The sequence below is a fragment of the Embiotoca jacksoni genome, unplaced genomic scaffold (assembly GCF_022577435.1).
Source record: "Embiotoca jacksoni isolate LCO1_2020_lvr unplaced genomic scaffold, fEmbJac1.0.p SCAF_27, whole genome shotgun sequence".
Taxonomy (NCBI): Eukaryota; Metazoa; Chordata; class Actinopteri; family Embiotocidae; genus Embiotoca; species Embiotoca jacksoni.
The window spans coordinates 1,502,219-1,526,385 of record NW_027185378.1 but is presented as its reverse complement, the minus strand read 5'-3'; the positions used below and the strand labels follow the sequence as shown (position 1 = coordinate 1,526,385).

Sequence of the window (24,167 nt, the reverse complement as noted above, 5' to 3'; positions counted from 1 at the left end):
ACCCTTTGCTCAGTATTGAGTAGAAGCACCCTTTTGAGCTAGTACAGCCATGAGTCTTCTTGGGAATGATGCAACAAGCTTTTCACACCTGGATTTGGGGATCCTCTGCCATTCTTTCTTGCAGATCCTCTCCAGTTCCGTCAGGTTGGATGGTGAACGTTGGTGGACAGCCATTTTCAGGTCTCTGACGATTGGCATTCAGGCCAAAGAGTTCAATCTTTGTTTCATCAGACCAGAGAATTTTGTTTCTCGTGGTCTGACAGTCCTTCAGGTGTCTTTTGATAAACTCCAGGTGGGCTGTCATGTGCCTTTTACTGAGGAGTGGCTTCCGTCTGGAATTTTTAATAGATTTGCAAAAATTTAAAAAAAAAAATGTATTTCACGTTGTCATTATGGGGTATTGTGTGTAGAATTTTGAGGGAAAAAATGAATTTAATCCATTTTGGAATAAGGCTGTAATATAACAAAATGTGGAAAAAGTGAAGCGCTGTGAATACTTTCCGGATGCGCTGTGAATACTTTCCGGATGCACTGTGAAAATGTATATATATATATATCACACACACACACATGTTCATGTTGCAGCTTCAGTTGACACAGAACAGGAAGTTGTTTTTCCAGCTGTTTGTTCAGAGATGTGTGTGTGTGTGTGTGTGTGGGGGGGGGGGGGGGGGGGGGGGGGGGGGAGGAGGGTTGTGGGGGGGGTGCTGGTGCTGGTGCAGAGCTGCAGGTGCACCCGGTCAGCCGGAGGTTGTGGTTTCAGCTCGGTTTGTTTGCCTTCAGAGAAGGAGCTGCAGGCTGCTCTGTGACCACATCCTCTCCTCTGCTGTCGCTCTCTGCTCCTCAACAGTTTCAGCAGCTCTGACTTCCTTCAGGTTTCCTGTTGTTGTACGTTACACTTAACTTTCCTACTGCACTGTTTCATACATAGAAGCAACATAAACTGTAATCAACTTCTCATCTGTGGTGCAAACTGGTAAAAACAACTTTAATAAGATAAGTTTAGTTTATCAGGTGCAAATAATCAGAAAACTTTTGTCACCTTTCTGTTTTTTTATTTAAAATGTTACACAACAGATAAACCAGTTTGAGTTGAGATCTTTCGTGCAAAGTGGAAAAAAACAAGTTAAACTAATTTATTAAAAATAATTTTAAAAGGCAGATTAGTTGATACAAATCAATTTATTAAGTAAATGTCACCAGTTTTCTAACTGGAAAATCTTCTTATGACTCAAATGAACCTGCTTGTGAAGTTTTCCTGAGCTGAGATGTTTCAACTAAACGTAGGAGAAAAATAACCGACTTCTCCGAAAACAGACGGCTAAAAATATCTGAAGAGACAAAAAGAAAGGGAGATAATGTGATTGACAGAATGTTGTTTATTGAGAATAAAATTTGGCAGAAATTGTTTAAGAAAAACAGCTGTAATATTTGAATAAGAGTATACACAGAACTGTTCCTCCAATGTTTGCAGGATTTAATTGTCTCAATTATATATGAATGCAAAACCAATGCAGAACATAAAGAAGTGGAAATACAACACAACAGATTTATAGATATAGATGTGATCGATGATCCATCTCCTCAGCTCTCAGTTGATCTGTTTTCCTCCTAAACTCTGCAACACAGAAAGAAAACATCGTCTTCACACTTTGAGCTCTTTTTGCTTTTTATTCATTGAAATATTAAAATGTTTGAAACAGTGAGGTTTAAGTCAGATCGCGTTCAAACAAACCTGAATCTTCCACACCAGGAAGCCGACGAAGACTCCGTAGACGCAGCTCTTGACGATGAAGATGCTGTAGGACAGTTTGGCGCTCTGCGTGATCCTCAGGTATCTCTCTGCAGGGAGGAAACATTCACACGGATTTGAATCTTTTTCTCTTGAATATGTTGCAAAAATAAAATCTTAACTTCAGCTCGAGTTGAAGTGAATAAAATCATGTTTACCTCGAGTCATGAGCATCTGTGTTTCACCTGATAGAAGAACAGAACAAATCAGAATGGATTAAAATGGATTAAAGGGTCAGATCAGCTCAGTTTTTCTGTGTGAAACTAACAAACCTTTAACACCAGATATCGTCGCGTTATAATTGTTGTTATCTATTCCATTGAAGAAGCTGACGATGCAGATGAATTTTTTGCCGGGCGTGAACCAGTGTTCAGCAGGGACTCTGAGTCTGCTGCTGATCCTGTATTTCCCGTCATTCCTCCGGGCCTCGCTGTCCGTCGCCACTCCTTTGGTGACTTCTTTACCTCCGACCTGCCAGGAAACGCTGACATGATCCGGGTAGAAACCAGAGGCCACGCACACCAGGGTCTTCTTCTTCTTCTTGTCCTTTTTGTTTCTGCACTCATTCAATGAAGGTCCAAGTATTTCCACTTTTGGTGGTTCGATCTCCCGCCCTGTCTCTGCAGGAACAGAAAAAAAATTTTTATGTCTGATAACAACAAAAAAACGACATCACATCAAGCTGTTTTTAGTGTGTTTTAATGAGGTTCCTCCAGTGACCTCACCGAGAACTGTGAGCCTGGTTCCCCCGCCGAAATAAGCAGGATAAGAGTTGGAGCACACCGATAACTCGCACGGAAAATACTGACGACACCTCGACTGACTGACGACTAATTTATCCCGTTTTTATGTTTTTACTTTTCAAGTTGTTTTCCCAACTTCCTCACTTTATCAGTGATGCAAATAAAGAAATGCATGTAAAAGATTTAAGATAATGAATTAACAGTAACAGAAGATGATTTAGAACAAAAATAAATCTGGTGCTCGGATCAAATGTTGCCTTTTTTTAAAGCTTTTTTTAAGATTTGACATTTTCTTCTGCAGTTTTGACAACATATTGACGCAGCCATCACTAAAAAAGACATTCAAACACATTATTTACCCAACAACATGTAGTTTAAATGAAGTGACTATAAAAACAGATTTTTCTCCTTTTCTTACCCAACACTGTCAGCTTAGTTCCTTCTCCAAAATAAGCAGGATAAGAGCCGGAGCACACTGATAACTAACGGCCACAAAAACTGACAACGTTTCAATGGACCTCTGACTTATTTCTGCTGCTGCATTTGTGATTTCATACAGTTTACAACATAATCATTCTATTAAATGCAATTTTAATAGACTTTTTCCTTCCATTTTTGATGCAAATTGAAATGTTTTACTGCACAAATATGCTTTAAAGTAATAAAGTCTGAACTTTTTGCTACAGAAAAGACAGTTTGAGTCCTACATTTTACATTTCTTTTTGCAGCTTTGACTATAAGTTACAGCAAATGATGACACTGCAGGAAAACGCTAAACTAGACTTTAAAAAGGACTTTTTGTACAACTCTGAACTTTAAGCTTTTCAGATTTAAGTTGATAAAAACAATTATTTTTCTCTTTTTCTTACCTAATACTGTGAGTTTGGTGCCGCTGCCAAAGTAAGCCGGCTCGTAGTTCACACTGAAACACGGCTGCAGAAAAATCTGCTCAGACTTTCAGCTCTGAACGCTGCAGACCGTCTTTGTGCTCTTTTTCACACAAACTTAAACACCTTTTCACACAAAACTACAGACATACATCTCCTACATTTACCAAATAAAATCTGCTCTCTACAAAATTAAACTGATGATAAATTTATAAGCTAAAGATAAATAAGAAAAATGCAACTACTGCCAAACAAGCAATTTTCCGTTCTCGTTCTATTTTTCCGTGAATGATTTTTACCATCTTACCTAAAACGGTGAGTTTAGTTCCAGCTCCAAAGTGAGCCTCAGACTGAGAGCTCACAGTGTTTCACAGATGTGATCAAAAGAGGCTGTGAGAGGAATAATCTGGGCGTCGAGCCAAAATGTTTCAAAGCTTTTCCTGTTTTTTTTCTGCACAAACAAACTTTTACATCAAGTTCTTTCACACGTTTAAAATCAGGACTTTGTTGACCTCCATCACAATAAAACATCTATCAAGAGTATTCTGAATGTTTCCTGTAATAATAAACTGATGACTATCATGAGATTGAAGCTCAGCTGGACTCTTTAGTTTGAAGCTTTCTTACCTAAAACAGTGAGTTTAGTTCCAGCTCCAAAGTAAGCCTCCCTGTTGGAGCACAGAGACTTTCTGCTGTGACACAAACTCTTCCTGCTGCCGCTGTTCATCTGAGACACCTGCAGATTATTCACACTTTGTCTCCTTCTGCCTGACATGTGGACACTTTTTCTACTTCACTATTTAGATTTAAAGTTACAGCTTCAGTTAAAATCCCTCCTGAACAACAGTTAATGAAGTTTAAAATGTTTTCTTACCTAAAACAGTTAACTTAGTTCCTCCACCGAAGTGAGCTTCAGTTCCAGAGTCACAGTGAACTGGATCAGTTCTCAAAACAGCTCAACATGCTGCTTCTTTACTTTCTGCTTCCTATAAAATTTAATTTCTTGTGTCAAATGTTCCTTTTCTTTAAATCTAAAACCAACATTTGCTGCACTTCTGTCTGTTTTTATTTTTTTACAAGTTAAATAATAGCGATGACATTTTTTCCAGGAAACAGATCTGTTTAAGGTAGTTTTACTTTAAAAAAGTGTAGTCATTGGAAGTACGTTTTGTGTCTCACTCACTGAGAACAGTCAGTTTGGTTCCCTGGCCAAAATAAGCTTCGTACTGACAGTGTTCAGACTTCAGAACAAAAAGCAGCGAGCTGAAACTGTAAAGAGCTTCAGAGCGATGACGGCTAGAAACCTGATCTCATTTATTTTATTACCGACCTTTTCATAGACTGTAAATACAAAACTGTGTGTATCTTACCTAAAACAGTTAACTTTGTTCCTCCACCGAAGTGAGCTTCATTAACACCAGAGTCACAGTGAACTGGATCAGAGCTCAAAACTGCTCCAGATGCTGCTTTTACTTTACGTCTTTCTTTTTTGGTTTACATGTAACTTTACTTTAAAAACCAACAATGACAGCTTCATTTTTTACAAAACTTTTGCAAAACAAAATTTTAATTAGCATCCTGTTTTGTTCCCAGCTTGAATTCAACTTTATGAGCATTTCATTGAACTTAACATAGATCTAATGACTTAAAGAAACGATGCTGTTTTTTCATTATTTCTTATTTTCTTACCTAAAACAGTTAACTTAGTTCCTCCACCGAAATGAGCTTCATAACCACCAGTGTCACAGTGAACTGGATCAGTTCTCAAAACAGCTCAACATGCTGCTTCTTTACTTTCTGCTTCCTTTAAAATTCAATTTCTTGTGTCAAATGTTCCTTTTCTTTAAATCTAAAACCAACATTTGCTGCACTTCTGTCTGTTTTTTTGTTTTTTTACAAGTTAAATAATAGCGATGACATTTTTTCCAGGAAACAGATCTGTTTCAGGTAGTTTTACTTTAAAAAGTGCATTCATTAGAAGTACGTTTTGTGTCTCACTCACCAAGAACAGTCAGTTTGGTTCCCTGGCCGAAATAAGCTTCGTACTGACACAGTGTTCAGACTTCAGAACAAAAAGCAGCGAGCTGAAACGAAGCTTTTTATGTGTCTTACCTAAAACAGTTAACTTTGTTCCTCCACCGAAGTAAGCTTCACCAGCACCAGAGTCACAGTGAACTGGATCAGTTCTCAAAACAGCTCAACATGCTGCTTTACTTCACATCTTTATGTTAAGTTGTTTTTGGATTATGCTGCACTTCAGACACAACTTTTTCCTACAAACAACAGATTTCCTTTAATATGTTTTAAGATCTGAATTCATCAGAGGAAAGTTTTACTCACCGAGAACAGTCAGTTTTGTTCCCTGTCCGAAATAAGCTTCGTTATTGGCACAGCGCTGAAGCTTAATATCAAAAAGTACTGAGCTGAACTGATTCTTTCTGCACCACTGCAGCTGAAGATTAAGTTTTATTTGAATCGTCCTTCACTCACCTAAAACAGTCAGTTTCGTTCCTTTTCCAAAGTAAGCTTCATTGGTGTTGTCACGGTGAGAAAATACTGAACATGAAACTCTTTCTGCTCCACAATTATCTTCAGAAAGTCTTCACTGATTTTTCTGTCGACACCAATGATCTGATTAACATAAAATTTAGTATTAGAGTAGAATATTCACCTAAAACAGAGAGTTTGGTTCCTGGTCCAAAGTAAGCAGGATCAGTGTTGGACACAGCGCTCTGACTCCAGCTCAATATTTCACGTTTCTCTGCTTCACTTTCACACCAACATTTCCTCTGTTTGAATATTTGAAGTCCAGCTCAGTGACCTGAAGCTGTGGAGCTCCAACTTACCCAAAACAGACAGTTTGGTTCCTTTTCCAAAGTAAGCTTCAGCTCCATTGTCACACTGAAACCCTCCTCAACCAAAACGTCCCAAAACGTCCCACAATCCTCCGCTTCGGACGCACTTTACTAACCCAGAGGATGAGGAGGGAGTAAACCTGCAGGCCGACCTTCATCGTGTCCACGTTGGTTCTGAGGAGTCAAACAAACATCCTGATGCTGCAGATGTGAATTAAAAGTTGTTAAAAAGCTAAATTTCTCCACATAAAGAGACTTTTTGAAGGTGGAGTGTGCCTCCATCCTCCCCTCCTTCAGGCCATCCACCTCTCTGCTCCACCAGCCGCATGCAGCCGTCCAAACGCTGCATGTCAGCGGGAGCAGGTTTTTGTACGGCGCCTCTATAGGATTGTATCACCGTGGCCCCCTGTCCCCACGGTGAAAAAGCATCACACAAAAACCTGCTGTGTTCTGGGGTCTCCTCCCCCCACCCAGCTCCTCCGTATCTCAGCCTCCATCTCAACTGGGTTTTTTTTTTTTTTTAGTTTGTGTTTATTTGTAGCTGCTGGAAGTGACATCACTGCTGGTCACCGCTCTTCATCCAATCGGATATCAGCGTTTACTGACAGATGTGACAGATGCTTTTGATTTTTTTTTAGGACATTTTTAGAGCTCTTCTCCAGACATACAAGAGTCTGGAAATGTTATCCCTTTTTTGCTCTAAATCGTGGAATATCAGGGAATTTTAGTTTGCATGTTTAAATTTTAGTTACCATTTATCAAAATATTATATTTTTCATGTCTTTTTTTTTTTTATTTTTAAATTGCCTTATTTCACGTGTTTCTCATATCGCCTGAGTGGTTTTGTCCTCTTTCTGTTTGTCAACAAGTGGCCACTTCAGTAAAGAGATGCTTTTTCTTGTAGCTGCTTATGAAGGGAACCATACACGAAAATGTAAATGACAAGAGGTTTGGCTTCAAAGTGAAGACTTCAAAGACTGGATGACTAAAAACTTGTAAAACTACTATAGATTTATCAAATATTGGAGAGAGAGCCCTTTGCAGCCCGCTGGCTTCTTGCTGTTTGGAAAAATGTTGGCAAGTTTTTTTTCACAGTGGTCAGTGTGTTTATAAGCTGCATCGGTGGAGTTGTGTATGATTTATAAATGTGCAGTAGGTTGTTGGTTGCAGTGACAAGTTTTGTCCTGAAAACACCTGCGAGTTTGCAGATTGACGGGAAGAAAGTGTCTGTTTCAGTGTGTTTTTCTGTTCATGGAGTTTCAGGTTTTTCATCAGTGAACAGTGTTTATTCTTTCAATCACACAGAATAAAATGTCTTTTAGTCAAAATAATTAAGCTGCACTCTTCAAATGTTTTACATTAACGAAGGCTCGAATGACTAAGTGTAATATGAAAGGTATCAGTCGTATTGATGAAGCTACAGGTTGTTACCTTATTCTGCAGTCTTGTCTTGACTGTATAAGGTTGTTTTGACTTTTTTTGAAGCTCCTTGGTTGCAACTTGTTTTGCTACTTTCATTGTTGTAAATACTTCCTGACCAGCAGCTCTGTGTCAGCTGTGTAGATGGTCAACACCGTGTGTCAGTATATCTAGTATGTCAGTATTTACTGTATGTACAGTATCTACCATATGTCAGTGTATCTACTGTATTTACAGTATGTCAGTGTATTTATTGTATTTACAGTATGTTAGTGTATGTACAGTATCTACAGTATGTCGGTGTATTTACTGTATGTGCAGTACCTACAGTATGTCAGTACTTACTGTATGTACAGTATCTACAGTATGTCAGTGTATTTATTGTATTCACAGTATCTCCAGTATGTTGTTATTGTTTACAGTTTGTTCTGCTGCCACCAAGTGGCCATAAAACTGTAAACGACAACAAGTGACTGCATCAGTTTTTATTTGATGCCATCATGATTGGCAACAAGTCATTATGTAAGAATACTAATGATAAATGATGAGAGGAAGAATCTTATAATCAGTTATTACGTCAAACAATATTGCTGTTGTGCAGTGGAAAATATGTTTAATCCAAAACTTAAGATATATTTTTATACAGTTTTGATTAATTTAAATTGCATTTCTTCTCATATTTTATTGCATTATTAGTTATTTAGCAGAATAATACTGAGATTTGTCATGAAAATGTTCAAATTTTTTTGTGCACAGATGTTATGTTCAGCAGATATCTAAATATTTTTCTCCAAACTTTCTATGAAAACATCTTAACGTATCACTCTGTGATTTTAGGAATATTATCATCAAACTACATGAACAGCAGTAACAGTTTAATTCCTTTTTATTCCTGCTTTAATAAGCTATAATATGATGCATACAGTTTAATAACATCTGGTTTACACGGTCTCTCCTTTTACATACTTACTACCACATCTCTAAGTGTAATCCCAGGTGAACGCTGTAGAGGTCAGTGTGAACCAGTTGATTTATTTAATCTTAAAGCTGCAGACTGATTCATTTTTTTTGTTCATAAAAGAAGTTTCAGACTTGAAGACAGAGTGAGATACACACACACACGAGACATCACAGTGTTGAATGGCTTGTATAAACCTGTTGACACCTGCTCAGTTATCTGATCACATCGGCTTTGTGGTGTTTCACAAACTGAACTGTGCGGCGGCAGGTCTGATATCAGTTTAATGGAGTTCATCACGCTTTATGTCTCATTAGTTTTATTGAATCTTAGTTTGCATGTTCAGCGTTGACGGGCGCGACATGGTGAACTTCCACCTGCCGAAAGCGGCGCCGATGCTCCACGCGTCTTTACCGAGAGAATACGCTACGAGCTGTATTCCCCCGCTGCTGCTGCGTCTGTACCAGGACATGTGGTAATACTGTTCGTCGTCTTGTCTCCTTTCCGCCCCAGTAAAAATGGAGGCTGGTGGATTATTACACCGAGACAGAAACCTGGAAAACAGGAAAACAATTTCAAACAAACGATATCACGAAAAGCATTTCATGAAAACACTGAACAGGAATCTTCTTATTGGAGAAAATCATCAGGATGTTCATTGACACTGTGATCAGACAGTTCGTCTTCTGCTCCTCAACAGCTGCAGGTGTAACTTCAGATCCTCCCACTGCTCCTCTGCTTCTTTTACCAGGAAGTCTTTACACATTTTGTCTCAGGGTTTCTCTACATCAGTTGTATCTTAGAAGACGCCGATCAGCTGCTGCAGGGTCACGTTTCTGCAGGAGAGCCATCGATTGGTTCAAGCAAACAAATTTAAAATTTCACGTCACTTCAAGTTTGAAGTTGGCTGAAAACATTTGGTGTAGTTGCAGTTGGGAGTTATTTTAACAAGCTCTATAACATCAGTGTTACAAGGCTGACTTATTTACTGTTTCACTGATTATTAAGAGCAGGTGGAAGTAATTGTCATTCTGGCCTGATAATGGAGACTTTCTGTATTTCTGTTTTTCTCTGTGTTTCTTATCAGCTTCAGGTTTTTTCATTTTGGCCTCACAGTTGTGGAGCTGTCGGGTTGTTTTTTTTGTGATTGTTGTGATCAAAAGAATTCTTGAATTCTTTGTTTTCAACGCGCTGTTTTATCAGGCGTGTTGTCATGTTGGGGAAGCCTGTTGCCACGGCGACGCAGGTCAGGTGGTTCGCAGCGAATGTTTTAACCTCAGACGCCTCAGAAGCTCCCAGTACAACTCGGTGGTGACGGTCTGACAACCAGCTAACAAAGCTAACAGCTAATTTTGCTAAAAAAAAAAAACCCGGTTAAATTCAAGTTAACTAACGGCTACAATTGCTAACAACCTGCTAATGTTGCTAAAATACGGCTAAAGGCAAGTAACAACCAGCTAACAATGCTAACAACCAGCTAATAAAGCAAACAAACAGCTAATGTTGCTAAAACGCAGCTCAACTCAAGTTAACAACGAGCTGCAAACGCTAACAACCTGCCAGTAAAGCTAAGAAACAGATCATGTTCCTAAAATACAGCTAAACTCAACTTAACAACAAAACTAACAAACAGCTAATTTTGCTTGAAAAAAACAGCTAACCTCAAGTTAGCGACCAGCTAATGGCGCTAACAGAAGGTCCCGGTAGAACTCTGTGTTGACCGTCTGACTCTGGGGGACGAATTCACGGTTGCACGTAACGCTGCAGCGCTCCGTTTGTGCAAAACAAGCTTTATTTAATTATAAATACCTGCATTCTTGTGCTATGAAGACATTGTAGATGAAGTATTGTACTCTCCGTGAGAGCTACCGACGGCAGCTGTACTGAGGCAACACCATAGAAGAGGAAGGTTTTTAGTGACGGCGTCTCCTTCGACCACATCACTGTGTACTGGCAGCGCAGAAATACACAGCCGAGTCTGAGAGACTCGCCTTGTCAATTATCAGCCCGCCTGCATCGACTTTTTTTCTCGTGATCTTAAACCGAGTTTTAAACTGTTCCTCATAGTTTGGGTCGCTGCCGGTGTAGCTGTATCCGATGAGGTTCATCAGGCTCTTTGTTTGCTGGTACCAGAGCATTACGTTGAGAGTAGCGTCATCGTGACTGCATGTAAAAGCCACACTCTCCGTGGCGTTGGCGATTATCGGAGGAGACTTCGTGAAGGTCACGCTCTCCGCTGGATCTGTGGGGTCAAAAGCAGAGGTGATGCTGCTGTGGATCAAGCGTTAAATTGCTGGCTTTAAAGTTCATTTAAAGTTGAAATTACATGGAAGTAAGAGGAGGAGAAATCCGGCCAGAGCGGGAGACATCCTGCAGGTCTGTGCTGCTGCTTCACTGAGATTCTGCAAAGAGAAAGAAAAAAGATACAGCTTCCATGTGTGTGCGCGCCTCGTTTAGAGGAACAAGACGAGGGTTTTTAGTGAGGCAGCGGCATTAAACCGCATCACTGTGTGCTGGCAGCGCAGTAATAAACTGCAGAGTGCGACAGGTTCGCGGTGAGGACCAGAGCTCCTTCTGTTACGCCCCGTCTGGTCAGCTCGAACTGCTCATTAAACTGACCCTCGTAGTTTTGGGAGTTTTCGTATCCGTAACCAATGAGCGTCATCGAGGTGTTTTCCTTTCTCTGCTGGTACCAGAGCATTAATATGAGAGATGTATCATCGTGGCTGCATTTAACGTGGACCTTGCTGCCCTGCTTCGCTATCAGAGGAGGATATTGTTGGAATTTAACGGCGCTCACCTGACCTGTGGACGAACCAACAGCACACGAGGAGTCAGTATTAATATTTAACTTCATGCACAGCAAGTTTGAGATGAAATTTAAAGTCCTTACATGAGAAGCAGATGAAGACGGAGATGAAGGTTTTCACAGGTGCAGACATCGTCAGGCAGTGAGGTGAGAATGAGTGTTTCTGACAGTATAAGAAGGCTCCTTTGTGAAGAGGGAGGCTGCTGTGTGTTCATGCTGCGTGCTCTGCCTCCACCTGTCGGTCAGATCGATTCGCAACATGACGTCAAGGAAAAACAACATTTTAGAGGCAGAAATGATGAATGATGTTGGCTGATTTAATCTCCACACTGTGGTTTTGTTGCTTCCTTTATTGGATGATCCTCTGAGAGTCAGGTGTCAGAATAAACGGCCTCCCCGCTGCATGTTTTTGTCGCAGCGCTGAGTTGTGCCGCGGCACCGTGCACACTGGCAGCGCACAGATAGACCGCCTCGTCTGGCTGCTTCGCGCTGTTGATCGTCAGAGACCACTGCTTCTCGGTCGAGCTCTTTGCCTCGAAACCAGACTTGAAACCCTCCTCGAAGGTTGCCTTGCCGACTACGATGACCACCATCAACCGAAAAGTGTCTCCTCTGAGCTGTCGGTACCAGTACAGGTACTGATAGTCGGTGTCGTTCTGGTAGCATTGCATTTCTACAGGTCTGTTGGGAGGGCTGGAGATGTAACGAGGCCACTGAGTGATCAGAACGGACTCACAAACCCCTGAAACACACAGAGAGGAGGAAACACATTTGTCATGAATTAATTTAAAGTAGCTATATTTTGTATGTTTTAAAGGCCTTAAAACTTGAAAATCAGAAGTTAAATTCGACATTATAAAGGTTTTAAACACCAGAAATATTGCCAGATTGTGTCTTTTGTGGACTTTACCTGCAGCCCAGAGGATAAAGAGAGTGGAGGTGGTGATGCCTGGAGTCATTTTGACTGTTTAATCAACTTTACATCTGCAGGGAGGAAATGATGTCAGAACCTCTGCTCTCTGCAGACGTGGAAGTCTTTGGTTTCACAGTCTTGAGGTGCTGAGTGTCTTGAGTTTGTCTCGGGGAGGGTAAACTGTGTGAAAGCAGACTGCAGGTTTGATGCAGGCGTGAGTTTGATGCCATTTGTCTCCAACTTTTTGTAAAGGAGCCCGAGGAGCTGCCTTTTGTCACCAAGCCCCGCCTCCTTCCTTTTTATCTCCTCACATGACCTCTATCAGGTGACCTGCCTCTGTTTGTGTTCTTCTCAACTTTAGACGTGACTTCTTAATGTGATGTGGTATTCAAACGAGTACTTCATGAAAGAAAAAAGACTGACCAAGTAAATATTCAATGTTTTTCCCCTTTTTTTTGTTTTTTCTTTTGAGAGTGAAGTAACACTTCGCAGTGATGAACGGACGCCTTCTTGTTGAATGTCAGAGCTTTGTTTAACATTAACTTTTGTCTATTTTCCATAGATTGTATAAAAGTGTTCATAGCTTCCAGATCACAAAAACGAGTCCGATGCAGAAGTGTCTTAAGCTGCAATACCACCGAGTGCCACTCGAGGTCGGCTCCAAAAAGCCTCCGGCTCCATAGACTCCCATTCAACTTCTCTCATCAAATACAAAGCCAATAAATGTTTTCCACCAGTTATCTCGGTGTAGTTAGCTAAAGTCACTCCTTCTTATTAGTTTTCTGGAGGTCCATCTGAAAATAATCCGTCATTTATTAGAAAATAAGCTTCAAAAAGACGTGTTTTTGGGGGCGTGTCTGTTTTGTTGACAGGCCTGTGGTGCAGTCAGGTTACAGCTATCGGTGAGTGGAACGTAGTATCGTCAGGTTTCCAATCAGATCAGTCAGATCCACCGCTCGCTGCTCCCCATAACATCCAGTCTGATGACTCTTTTATTTATTTTTTAATTTTATTGTTTGTCGTGTTTATTGCACAGAAATGCTGCCTGTTCATGTCCCTGCAATTTTTTTGGACATTTCCTCCAGAGGACTGGGTAATAATAACTGCTGGTGATTATTAATGAAAAGCTGTTGATGTAAAGTGCATTCAACTCCCATTCAGAGGAGGGGAGGAGGTTTTTGTCAAGAGCAGACAAGTGTCTGATCCACTGTGGTTTACTGGCTGCACAGAAATACGTAGCGGTGTGTTTGAGTGCTGTTAGATTGATGATGGAAAGTGAACCATTTTTTTTGTCTCCGCTCAAATCTCCAGCTAATTTAACATGTTTTCTGAAAGCCTCCTCCACGCCGTCGTCTTTGAACTCTACGTATCCGTATCCGATGAGCTTCAGAGCGGCGTCTCCGGCCGGCTGCTGGTACCACAGCATCACTCTGAGGTCGCTCTGTCCGTGGCTGCAGATCAGCTGAACGCCATCGCCCTCCTTTCTGATGAGAGCAGAGGGAGACTGATGGACCTGAACCCCCAGACAAACACCTGCTGGGAGCAGAGTGGGACACGTTCAGGGTTTAAAAGGAGAGCGAGCATCTTCTCTCTCAGTGAAGAAGTTCTTACCTGCGAGGAAACAACAGGAGAGAAGTCTGATCATCATGTAGAGATCTGAGAGGAGAGCAGAGTTTCAGTGGTGACAGGGTCTCTGCTGGTAGAGCTTCATCACTGAACTGAGGAGGAGGAGGAGGAGGAAGAAGAAGAGAGGGGAGGTGATGGAGACCAAGAAGGAAGAGGAGGAGCAGATTCATAGTTTATCTGTGTACACTCTTTCTTTTATCTGATTCCTCCAGAAAGGATGTTTAACTTTTGACATCTTTACCCAAAAAAAAGCACAATCGCACCAGCCAATTTTTTTTTTTTGTATTATTAATTTCCACACATAAAACATTACAAATAGTGTACCTCACCACAACTTAAAGCTTTAAATCGTATAAAGGAGAAAAAGAGAAGATATTAAAATGAAATTAAAAATGTATAAATTAGCCTATTATGTAATTGAATCATTCAATTATTTGATAGTTTAAAAAAACAATTATTTATTCTTTCATTATAGGAATTATGTATTTAATTATATGATCATTATTTATATTAATTTGATTAATTATATTAAATACTTCATTATAAATTAGTTATCAATGAAAAGTAAAAATGTATGCGTGATATTACAACAAATGTATTAGTTTTATTATTAAATTTAATTATAATATTATTTATTTATTCATAGGAATTAATTGTATTAATTATAAATGAGCTGTTAATGAAAAGTGAAAACAAACACAGTCCACCATGTTTCCCATTTGGGTGCTTAATAACTCTGCGTTTCTTATAAAAATAGGTTGTGTGAGGACGAGCCGTCTCCGCAGTGTGATGCCATGATTATCTTTAAAAAAAAAAGTGAAGTGAGGGCGAGACGCTGCGACCACAGCAGCAGGTGTGTGACATCAGTTTCTTCCACTGCTGATAAAAGCTCGTTCAGTTTTTGTAAAGTTCAGACGGGCTTTTCGTCGTCGTGCTTCTCGAGCTGCGCAGTAGTAAACTGCTCCCTGCTCCGGTCCTGACACTTTCACCGACAGAGAGCCGTTCTTCGCTGTGCTTCCGGTCAGATCTCCGGAGATATTAAAGTCGTTTTTATATGTTTCTTCCATTGTGACGGCTTTATAGTACAAATACCCGATGAGCTTCATGTTGGTGTCTCCGGGTGAGCGCTGGTACCACAGCATCATAAAGAAGTCTGTTCTGTCGTGGCTGCAGACGATCTGAACGCTGGGTCCAGGTTCAGAGATCAGATGTGAGGGAGATTGACGGACCTCAAGACTCAAACAAACACCTGGACCCAGAAAAAAAGAGAAGTTATTTAAAGTATGATGGACGATAAATTGAATTAACATCTCCACATTTAAATGCATTAATGTAAATTAGAAAATTCTGACCTGGTAGGAAACAGAAAATTAGAGGGACGATCATTTTAGAGCAAAATATCAGATGTCAGATCAGGCTGAGTTTCGTTCACGATGAGAAGGGCTTCAGCTGAGATGTCAGAGGTGGAAGGAGGAAGAGGAAGTGATGAAGAAACCATCACTGCAGTGGAAAACGCAGCTCGCTGGGAGGAGTTTGATGTTTCTGTCACTTGTGGCTTTAATGGTGCATTCTCTTCTAGGTTTAGGTCATCAAGCTACAGGATATAATGATGATGATGATGATGATGATGATGTGCCTTTATGCAGCTCCTGGTGGCAGAAAAGAGCAGGTCACCTTTCATAAAGATGGAGGACGGTGTCTGTTGTTATTGGTGATGTTCACTTCTTTTTTTTTCTAGTACTTAAATAACATGCAGAGTTAAACTTAACCGAACCAATTACATAGCATTCAATTTTATTTTATTTATTATTTCAGTTTTCCGCAAATGCGTCTCATCTGCCGGCTCAGATCGGATTTCTTGCGTCACTCGCAGCGCGACACACGGTGGGTGATGTTGTCATTTTAAGAGAGACAGAGTGAGCAGGATTGATGCTACCGCTAACAGAGCTATCAACGAGTGCCGATTTTTGCGCTGCAGAGGACAACAATAACAACACTCCTCGGACAGAAGCTGAAATAAACAGTCCTCCGTGTCGGAAAGTGATGTCACCAGCGTAGCTGCGCGTACGTCGTTACCACAGCAACCCATGCCAGATAGGTCGGTGATGTCTGGATCCACCAAATCAGATCTGCTCACTTGCAAATAACTGAGGAGGGCAGAGGAACCCAACAATTCAACAGTTCCCACGTGAGCAGCAGCTGGAAGGGAAAAAAAACCTCCCGTTTAACAGGGAGAAAAACCTCCCATAGAAGCAGTTAGAGTGATGGGAGAGCAGAGAGAGACAAAAACAGCATAGAGAGACAAGACATAAACAGTTAGACCAGAGACGTGCAGCTTCAGGGATATCGGCAAATATAAAGCACAAAACCACACAAGTGAGGGGAACCACGTAGAGAGACCATAATGTGACAGAGAGAGGAGAGGAGCATCATGGGAAGTCTCCCAGCAGTCCGGGCCTGTAACAGCGGAGCCAAACGAGGAACCAGCTCAACCTTTATCAAATAAGAAAGTTTCACCTTAAAAGTCGAGAGTGTTTCTGCCTCTTTAATCCTGCATGAGATTCAGCCACAGAGAGGCAGCTGCTCGGGAGCCGCTCTGATCACCAGCACAGCACATGTTCAGTTCTTGTACTGTTCAGAGGGGATCTTCTGTCGGTGTGCTAGGCTCGCCGCGCAGTAGTAAACTCCACTCTGCTCTCGTCCTTCTACTTTGATACTAAGAGAGCCGTTCTTCTTGTCATCCCCACGTAAGTCCCCGGCGATATTGAAGCGGTCTTTAAACTTGTCCTCCATCGTGTCGGTGTTGTAGTTCAGATACCCGATGAGCTTCATGGTCGTGTCTCCGGGTGAGCGCTGGTACCACAGCATCAGCCTGAAGTCCGTTTTATCGTGGCTGCAGAAAATCTGCACGTTGCCGCCGGCTGTAGTGACGAGATCGGAGCGAGACTGATGGACCTTCACAGTCAGACAGACGCCTGGACACAGACAGAAAATAAACCATCATACAGGTGGTAGATTTAATGAAACCACAATCACAGGAGATAATGTGTGCAAATACCTGCGAGGCAGCAGAAAAAGAGAAGAGGAATCATGCTGACTTCGATCACATGCATGTCAGAGTTGGAGGGATTTGGTTCGACTGATGCTTCTACTGAGCTTTACAGATTCTGTCCGTCACCATCTCGCTAATTCGGAGCAGTTTGGAGCAGGAAGTGACGCTATTTGGGCGAGCCGGGGGAGGAGCTATTGGTGGATCTGACTCAATCTGATTGGAAACCTGACGATACTACGTCCCGCCCACCGATAGCTGTAACCTGACTGCACCACAGGCCTGCCAATCAAACAGACGAACCCCCAAAAATACTACTTTTTGAGGCTTATTATAGAATTAATGACGGATTATTTTCAGATGGACCGCCAAAAAACTAATAAGAAGGAGTGACTTTAGCTAACAACACAGAGATAACTGGTGGAGACATTTTATTGATTTGATGAGAGAAGTTGAATGGGAGTTTATGGAGCCGGAGGCTTTTTGTAGCCAACCTCTAGTGGCACTCGGTGGTATTGCAGCTTAAGGCACTTTGCGTAGTCCTCATTTTTCAGACCCAGAAGCTACGAAAACCTTTACTTTTTTGGTCTCAGAGGTTTCTGAGAGCTGCTGCAGGAGTTTGGTGGACTTTAACACACAGAGAAACACTTAGAGGGAATAAAAGTGGATTAACGTAAGTAGAGATGAGGAGCGATCTCTGGATGATAAAGGTCATTTACCAAGGAGCAGAGATAAAATAACTCAGCATGTTGACTTCCTGTCTGAGTGAGCACAGAGGACAGAGTGGAGTATTTCTGGAGCTGCAGCACCACCTACTGGAAGAACATGAAACTCCTGTCATTTCTAAAGACATTTCTGATTAGTGATCAGTTTTTGTTCAGCCTCTCACAGCTCTCACATCACTGTGTTGACTAACGGCACAGAAGTACACGCCGCTGTCCTCCGGCAGCAGGTTTTTCACAGTAAGAGTGCCGCTCTCGATGGTTTCCTTGGTGGCTGTGTATTTTGTTTTCGGGAACGACCCGCCGAAGTCGGGCGGCCCTCCGAACACGGTGTACACGACCAGGCTCATGGTCTCCCCCGGACGCTGCCGGAACCAGTACATCTGGTTGTGACCTTTATCTTTGTTGTGGCTGCAGTTCATCACCGCATGCTTGGAGACGAAACTCCAGCTGACCTTAGGGTGTTGGATCACATCCTGACACCGACCAGTGACACGAAAGTGCAGATTTAAACTTGAATATTTCACCTCCACTGTTGATAAAAGTGATGAGAAGCTGTCGTACCTTGAAGCCACAGAGACGAGACGATAAATGTGATGAGTGTTCGAGCCATCGTGGTGATGATCTGCATGTTTGAGGATGCTGCTGTTTATGATGGGAGCTTTCAGCACCGCCCACTTCAATCCCTCATTATAATATTGGTTGGATGGCAGGTGCAGGAGGCTGTGAGCTACAGAGATAAAACGTGTGATGATGACGATGAGGTTTTTGTACTGAGGAGCAGCGATGTGTTTCACTGTGGAGACTAGCAGCACAGAAGTAAACTGCACTGCTGTCCAACGTTTCGATGGTTAACGTGCAGTTTTTGTTTTGATCTGCGCTGCCGTTCATCGTCACGTTCAGCCCCGTCTCTGGGTTTGATGAGGTCATAAACATGTACCCCAGAAACTGCAGACGTCTGTCGCTGGCCTGTCTGTACCAGAGGATTTGGTTGTAGCTGTCGATGTTGTGCAAGCAGTTAATTACGGCGTTTTCTCTGTGATTCTTGAACACGGCAGCCGGACTCTGGTGGACTTTATCACTGAGAGAGGAGCCTGGTCAGAAAATGCAACATCAGCATAAAGAAATAAAAATCTGCAGATAGATTTAGTTGGAAACTTGAATTACCTGAAACCAGAATGGAGTTGAGAGGAATGCAGAGTAAGAAGACGAACATTTTCTCTTTTCTGAATGTTATTTTACAGAAAAAGAAACAGTGTTCATTATTTCCTTTAAGGTGTCGGCAGTCGGACTGATTATTTCTAACCTCCTCTCCGAGTTAACCCTCGATGGGAGGAGTCATAGTTGATCCTCCTTAACTGACGTCATTTAACGTGGTCAACGATAACGTCGTGAGATCAAGGCGGCTGCAGGTTTTCTTTGACTTTGACTTTGACAATATGAAAATCAAGAAACTTCAATTTGGTTGAATTGGAGAAATTTTTCTAATTATATTTGTCTGCTTTTTAAGGGTTTGTTCTGTTCACACGATAATAAATGGAGATGAACTCGCCGGGGAAACGGACGAGAGCACGCTGCAGCAGGGGGCGGAGTCAAACAGCTGAGATTTAATTAGATGTTCTCGGACACAGTCTCCTCTCTTTAATAATTTTCTGTATTGAGGAGCAGTGATGTGTAACACCGTGGTTATTTCAGGGTATTTCTGTGATAAGATCACAGTGATGATGTGGTTTTTGTACTGCAGGAACAGAGACGTGCAGCACTGTGGTATCTAGCAGCACAGAAGTAAACGGCACTGCTGTTTAACAGTTAACGTGCAGATCTGGTTTATATTCGCACTCCCACTGATATCCACATCCAGTCCAGACTCTGGGTATCCAGTGTCTCCCAAAATGTTTCCCAGCAGCTGCAGCTGATTGTCCTGTGACTGTTTGTACCAGAGAATCCGGTCGTAGTCTTTGATACCGTGTAAACAGTGGATTTCTACTGATCCTTCGGGATTTTTGTAAATCTGGACCGGAGTCTGGTGGATTTGGTCACTGAGCGAGGAAGCTGTAGAAAAACAACCAAACACACAACATTTTATAATTTAAGACTATGAGGGTGAATTATGAAAACTGGAAAAGTTTTCGAGTTTGAAAGAAGTTACCTGAAACCAGTAAGAAGTTCAGAGTGATGCAGAATCCAGTGATCATCGTGTTGAGTTTCAGGACTGAGTTTAAGGACATCCTTCTTGTTGCTTCTGTGTTTGTAGTTCTGCAGATTATTGACATTTCCTCTGAGAGTAAACCCTCCCATCAGGAGGTGGGCGGTGCTTTATTCTCCACCTGAACTACTGCTGCTCACTACTGCCACCTCATGGAAGGATTAAAAATAACACCAACCTGAACTGAACCTGAAACGCTGGTTTTCTAGTAGAATAAATGTTTTTTTATTACAAGTCTGAACAAATACAGTTTGCAGACCTTTTTTTTTTTTTTTTTTTTTTTTTTTTTTTTTTTTTTTTTTTTTTTCAAAGTCATGCAATTTATCAAATCATTTATTTTTGAGGATGTTGTCCTGAAATTAAACCATTTATTTAAAAACATCAGTTTCTGCTAACATAACTTTATAACTTTATGGTCCTGCAGACATCATGCAGCTTTTTTTTAATCAATATTTTCTGATAACTTGTGTTCTATAAACTCCCGAATCGCCTGTTTGGATGATATTAACAGTCGGTTTTGCAGTTTTAATTAGAACAATAATTTCAGACCACATTGCTGCAGTCGTTAGAAACCTTTACTACGTAGCTTTCAGAAAACAGTTTAAAATCCTCCTTGTATAAAAAGCTTTGCTCCACTGTGCATTAAAAATAACTGATGTAGTTTTTGTACTGCAGGAACAGAGACGTGCAGCACTGTGGTATCTAGCAGCACAGAAGTAAACGGCACTGCTGATCAGGCTGAGAGATTTAACAGTTAACGTGCAGGTTTCATCTTTATCTGCTCTCCCACTGATATCCACATCCAGTCCAGACTCTGGGTATCCGGTGTCTACGTTCATGTATCCGAGGTAAACGGGCTGCATGTGGTTGGACTGTTTGTACCAGAGGATGTTATCGTAGTTGTTGATACTGTGTGAGCAGTTGAATGTGGCTGTTTGTCCTTGTTGTATGTGCATATGAGCTGGAGTCTGGTGGACTCGGTCACTGAGGGAGGAACCTGTGGAGAAAATACAAACCACACGACATTATACAACGAAGCACTGCGAGTAAAACAAGATCAGTTACCTGAAAGTAAAGTTACCTGAAACCAGTAAAAAGTTCAGAGTGATGCAGAATCCAGTGATCATCGTGTTGAGTTTCAGGACTGAATTTAAGGACATCCTTCTTGTTGCTGCTGTGTTTGTAGTTCTGCAGATTATTGACATTTCCTCTGAGAGTAAACCCTCCCATCAGGAGGTGGGCAGTGCTTTATTCTCCACCTGAACTATCGCTGCTCACTACTGCCACCTCATGGAAGGATTAAAAATAACACCAACCTGAACGAAACGTAAAGCGCTGCAGGATATCGTGGCTGACTGACCCTCGTCCATCCACAGCTGAGGAGTCTAGGTGATGTCGCTCCCATCAGTTCGACCTGCAGGGGGTTAAAAAATGTCACGTTTTCTGTCCTGTTTCCGCATGCAATCATTACTTTGAACTGAACCGCTCCCTCTTTATTATGTGCAGTACCTGCAGAGAGCTGCAGTGAGGTGGCTCAAACCAGCTGGGATCATTAATGAGTCAGTCTGCTTAAAAGGAGGTGGGATGATGTTCTTGAATGATCTACAGCTGCACTTGAGCTCCTCCTACAGGACAAGAGATAACTGCTGAGGTTTTTGTTCGTCTTCCACATGTCTCTGCATCACTGTGCTCACTGACAGCACAGAAGTACACGCCTTGATCTGCAGCCTCCAGATTCTTCACCGTGAACGTCCCGCTCTCAGCTTTGGTTTTCGTGGCCGAGAACTTCACTGTGCTGAACTTTCCGAAGTCTTGGCTAGATGTGGTCATGAACACGATCAGCTCCATGGTCTCCCCCGGCAGCTGTCGGTACCAGTACATCTGGAAGTAGCTGGCTCCCTTTGTGTGGCTGCAGTCAATCGTTGCATTGTCCCCCTGGTCTTTGCACAGTTTGGGGATTTGTGTGACGGCATTTCCATCCACCAGACCTGCGTGTGTAACAGTTATAATTAATAATGAAAGAATTGAAATAGAAAACTTAAAACCATCTTCTGCCTCTGTGAGGTCTTAGTTCAGTTCACCTGTTATCCACAGCAGAAGTATGAAACAGCCGAGGACCTCCATGTTCTTTGGTTAAGAGACTCGACAGTAAGTAGATCCGTCCTCACAGAGATATGAAGAGCTGCAGGTGGGAGTGTCTCCGCATGTGTGCACTGCAAAAACTGTGGATCAAACCAAGTTAAATGATCTTAGCACCGGTGTGTGTGTGTGTGTGTGTGTGTGTGTGTGTGTGTGTGTGTGTGTGTGTGTGTGTGTGAAGCAGAAGCAGAAGCACAAAAAGTAAAGATTAAGGTCTAGTTTAAAAAAAGTTATTCTGGTTTTGGCCTGCTGGCTTCAAGATGTCAACTTGTTCAAAGTTGACCAGTTTGAAGTAATTTCCTCTTACATTAATTATTTATGCTCTTGTTCTGGGCCTTCATTTTTTCACTGCTAAAATTAAGAATTATTTCAGCCCAGTATCACAGCAAAATGTGCGATGGCTACGCCTTGTGCTATGTAAGCGTGACAATTACACGTTTTGCTGTAGTGGACGTGCATGTCTATTGTACGCTTTATGGGAAAACGAAACCATGTGCAAAACTACATGGTTAGGGTTAGGAACAATAAAAAAAATTAAAAAAAATTAAAAAATGAAGAAAAAAAACTTTGTCTAGATTTGGATTTGAACTTCATCGTCCTGCATGGCAGCTCGTGATTTACGTGACTCTGTGACTTACGCCATCAGGCCACGCCTCCTGCCTCCTTCGTATGCGAAAAAAGGCCTTTGTACTTTCTCTCAACACTCTCGTCACGTGACATGCCTATATTTACATACGTGATATTCTCTCGCCTAGACAGCACCAGGCGTAGCTATTGCATGCTTTGCTGTATTTGATGGGCGTGTCTATTACACGCTTTCCTATGATATTATTTGATAATATTCACTGTTTCACTTGTTACTGTTCTGTAGCAAAGTTTCATTTCAAGTCATGTGACCTAAAAACGACTGTTTGTTTTGACTCAATTTAACTTTTTATTTCTACACTGGAACCAGCTGATTTCAAGAAGTAAATTTAACAAACTGCATGGACAGATCATTTTTTCTAAAATGAAGTCATGATCTCAGTTGGATTTTTTTTCAGTGCAGAGAGATGAAGAGCTGCAGGTGGGAGTGTCTCCATATCAACTTTCACACATGAATCAAAGTATATTTGTGGTTCTCGACACCCCCCTGCAGTATCTGAAACAGGATGGTGGAGCTGTGGGGTTTTTGTTCAGGGACTGAGTGTGTCTGCATCGCTGTGCTCACTGACGGCACAGAAATACACACCGGTGTCTCCCGGCACCAGTGTCCCCACCGTCAGCGTCCCATGGGTTGCGTTGGGCTTCTTGGCAGAGAATTTACCACCCTTGAAGTCTGGTTCAAAAACAGGGTCATTATTTATCTGAGTAAATACTATTTGTCTCATAGTTTCTCCCGGCAGCTGTCGGTACCAGTACATCTGGTAATAGGTACCACCCTTCGTGTGGCTGCAGTCTATCGATGCATGTTCACTCTCGTTGCGCCACATTATGGGGGCTTGGGTGACATCACTCCCATCAATACAACCTGTAAATATGACAGGAAAGATTACTGCAAATATTTACTGTTGCACGTGCAAAATCTTGTAATGAAATCCTTTATTGTTAATTACCTGAAGTCCACAGCAGAAAGAGTGTGAACGTGAGGAGGCCTCGTGTCATGGTGGTAATATTCATGTTGTGAAACTGGCCGACTCACATCTTCACAGAGGTATGAAGAGCTGCAGGGGGCGTGTCGCTGCACCACATGTTCATTAATTTTCAGAGGAGGCCACTTCCCTCCCTCTGTGACTTACGCCATCAGGCCACGCCTCCTGCCTCCTTTGTATGTGAAAAAAGGCCTTTGTACATGCTCTCAACACTCTAGTCACGTGACGTGACATGCCTATATTTACATGTGTGATATTCTCTTGCCTAGACAGCACCAGGCGTAGCTATTGCATGCTTTGCTGTATTTGATGGGCGTGTCTATTACACGCTTTCCTATGATATTATTTGATAATATTCACTGTTTCACTTGTTACTGTTCTGTAGCAAAGTTTCATTTCAAGTCATGTGATCTAAAAA

The 24,167-nt window shown here is 41.7% G+C and overlaps 1 gene segment (V, D, J or C); it reads right to left on the bottom strand.

Moving 5' to 3' along the window:
- Window positions 1-1,361: 1,361 nt before the first annotated feature.
- On the bottom strand, window positions 1,362-23,653 carry LOC138205050 (T cell receptor beta constant 2-like). The segment is given in 5 exon segments: window positions 1,362-1,618; window positions 1,736-1,842; window positions 1,951-1,977; window positions 2,065-2,412; window positions 23,350-23,653. Coding segments are annotated over 5 exon segments (750 nt in total).
- Window positions 23,654-24,167: the final 514 nt, after the last annotated feature.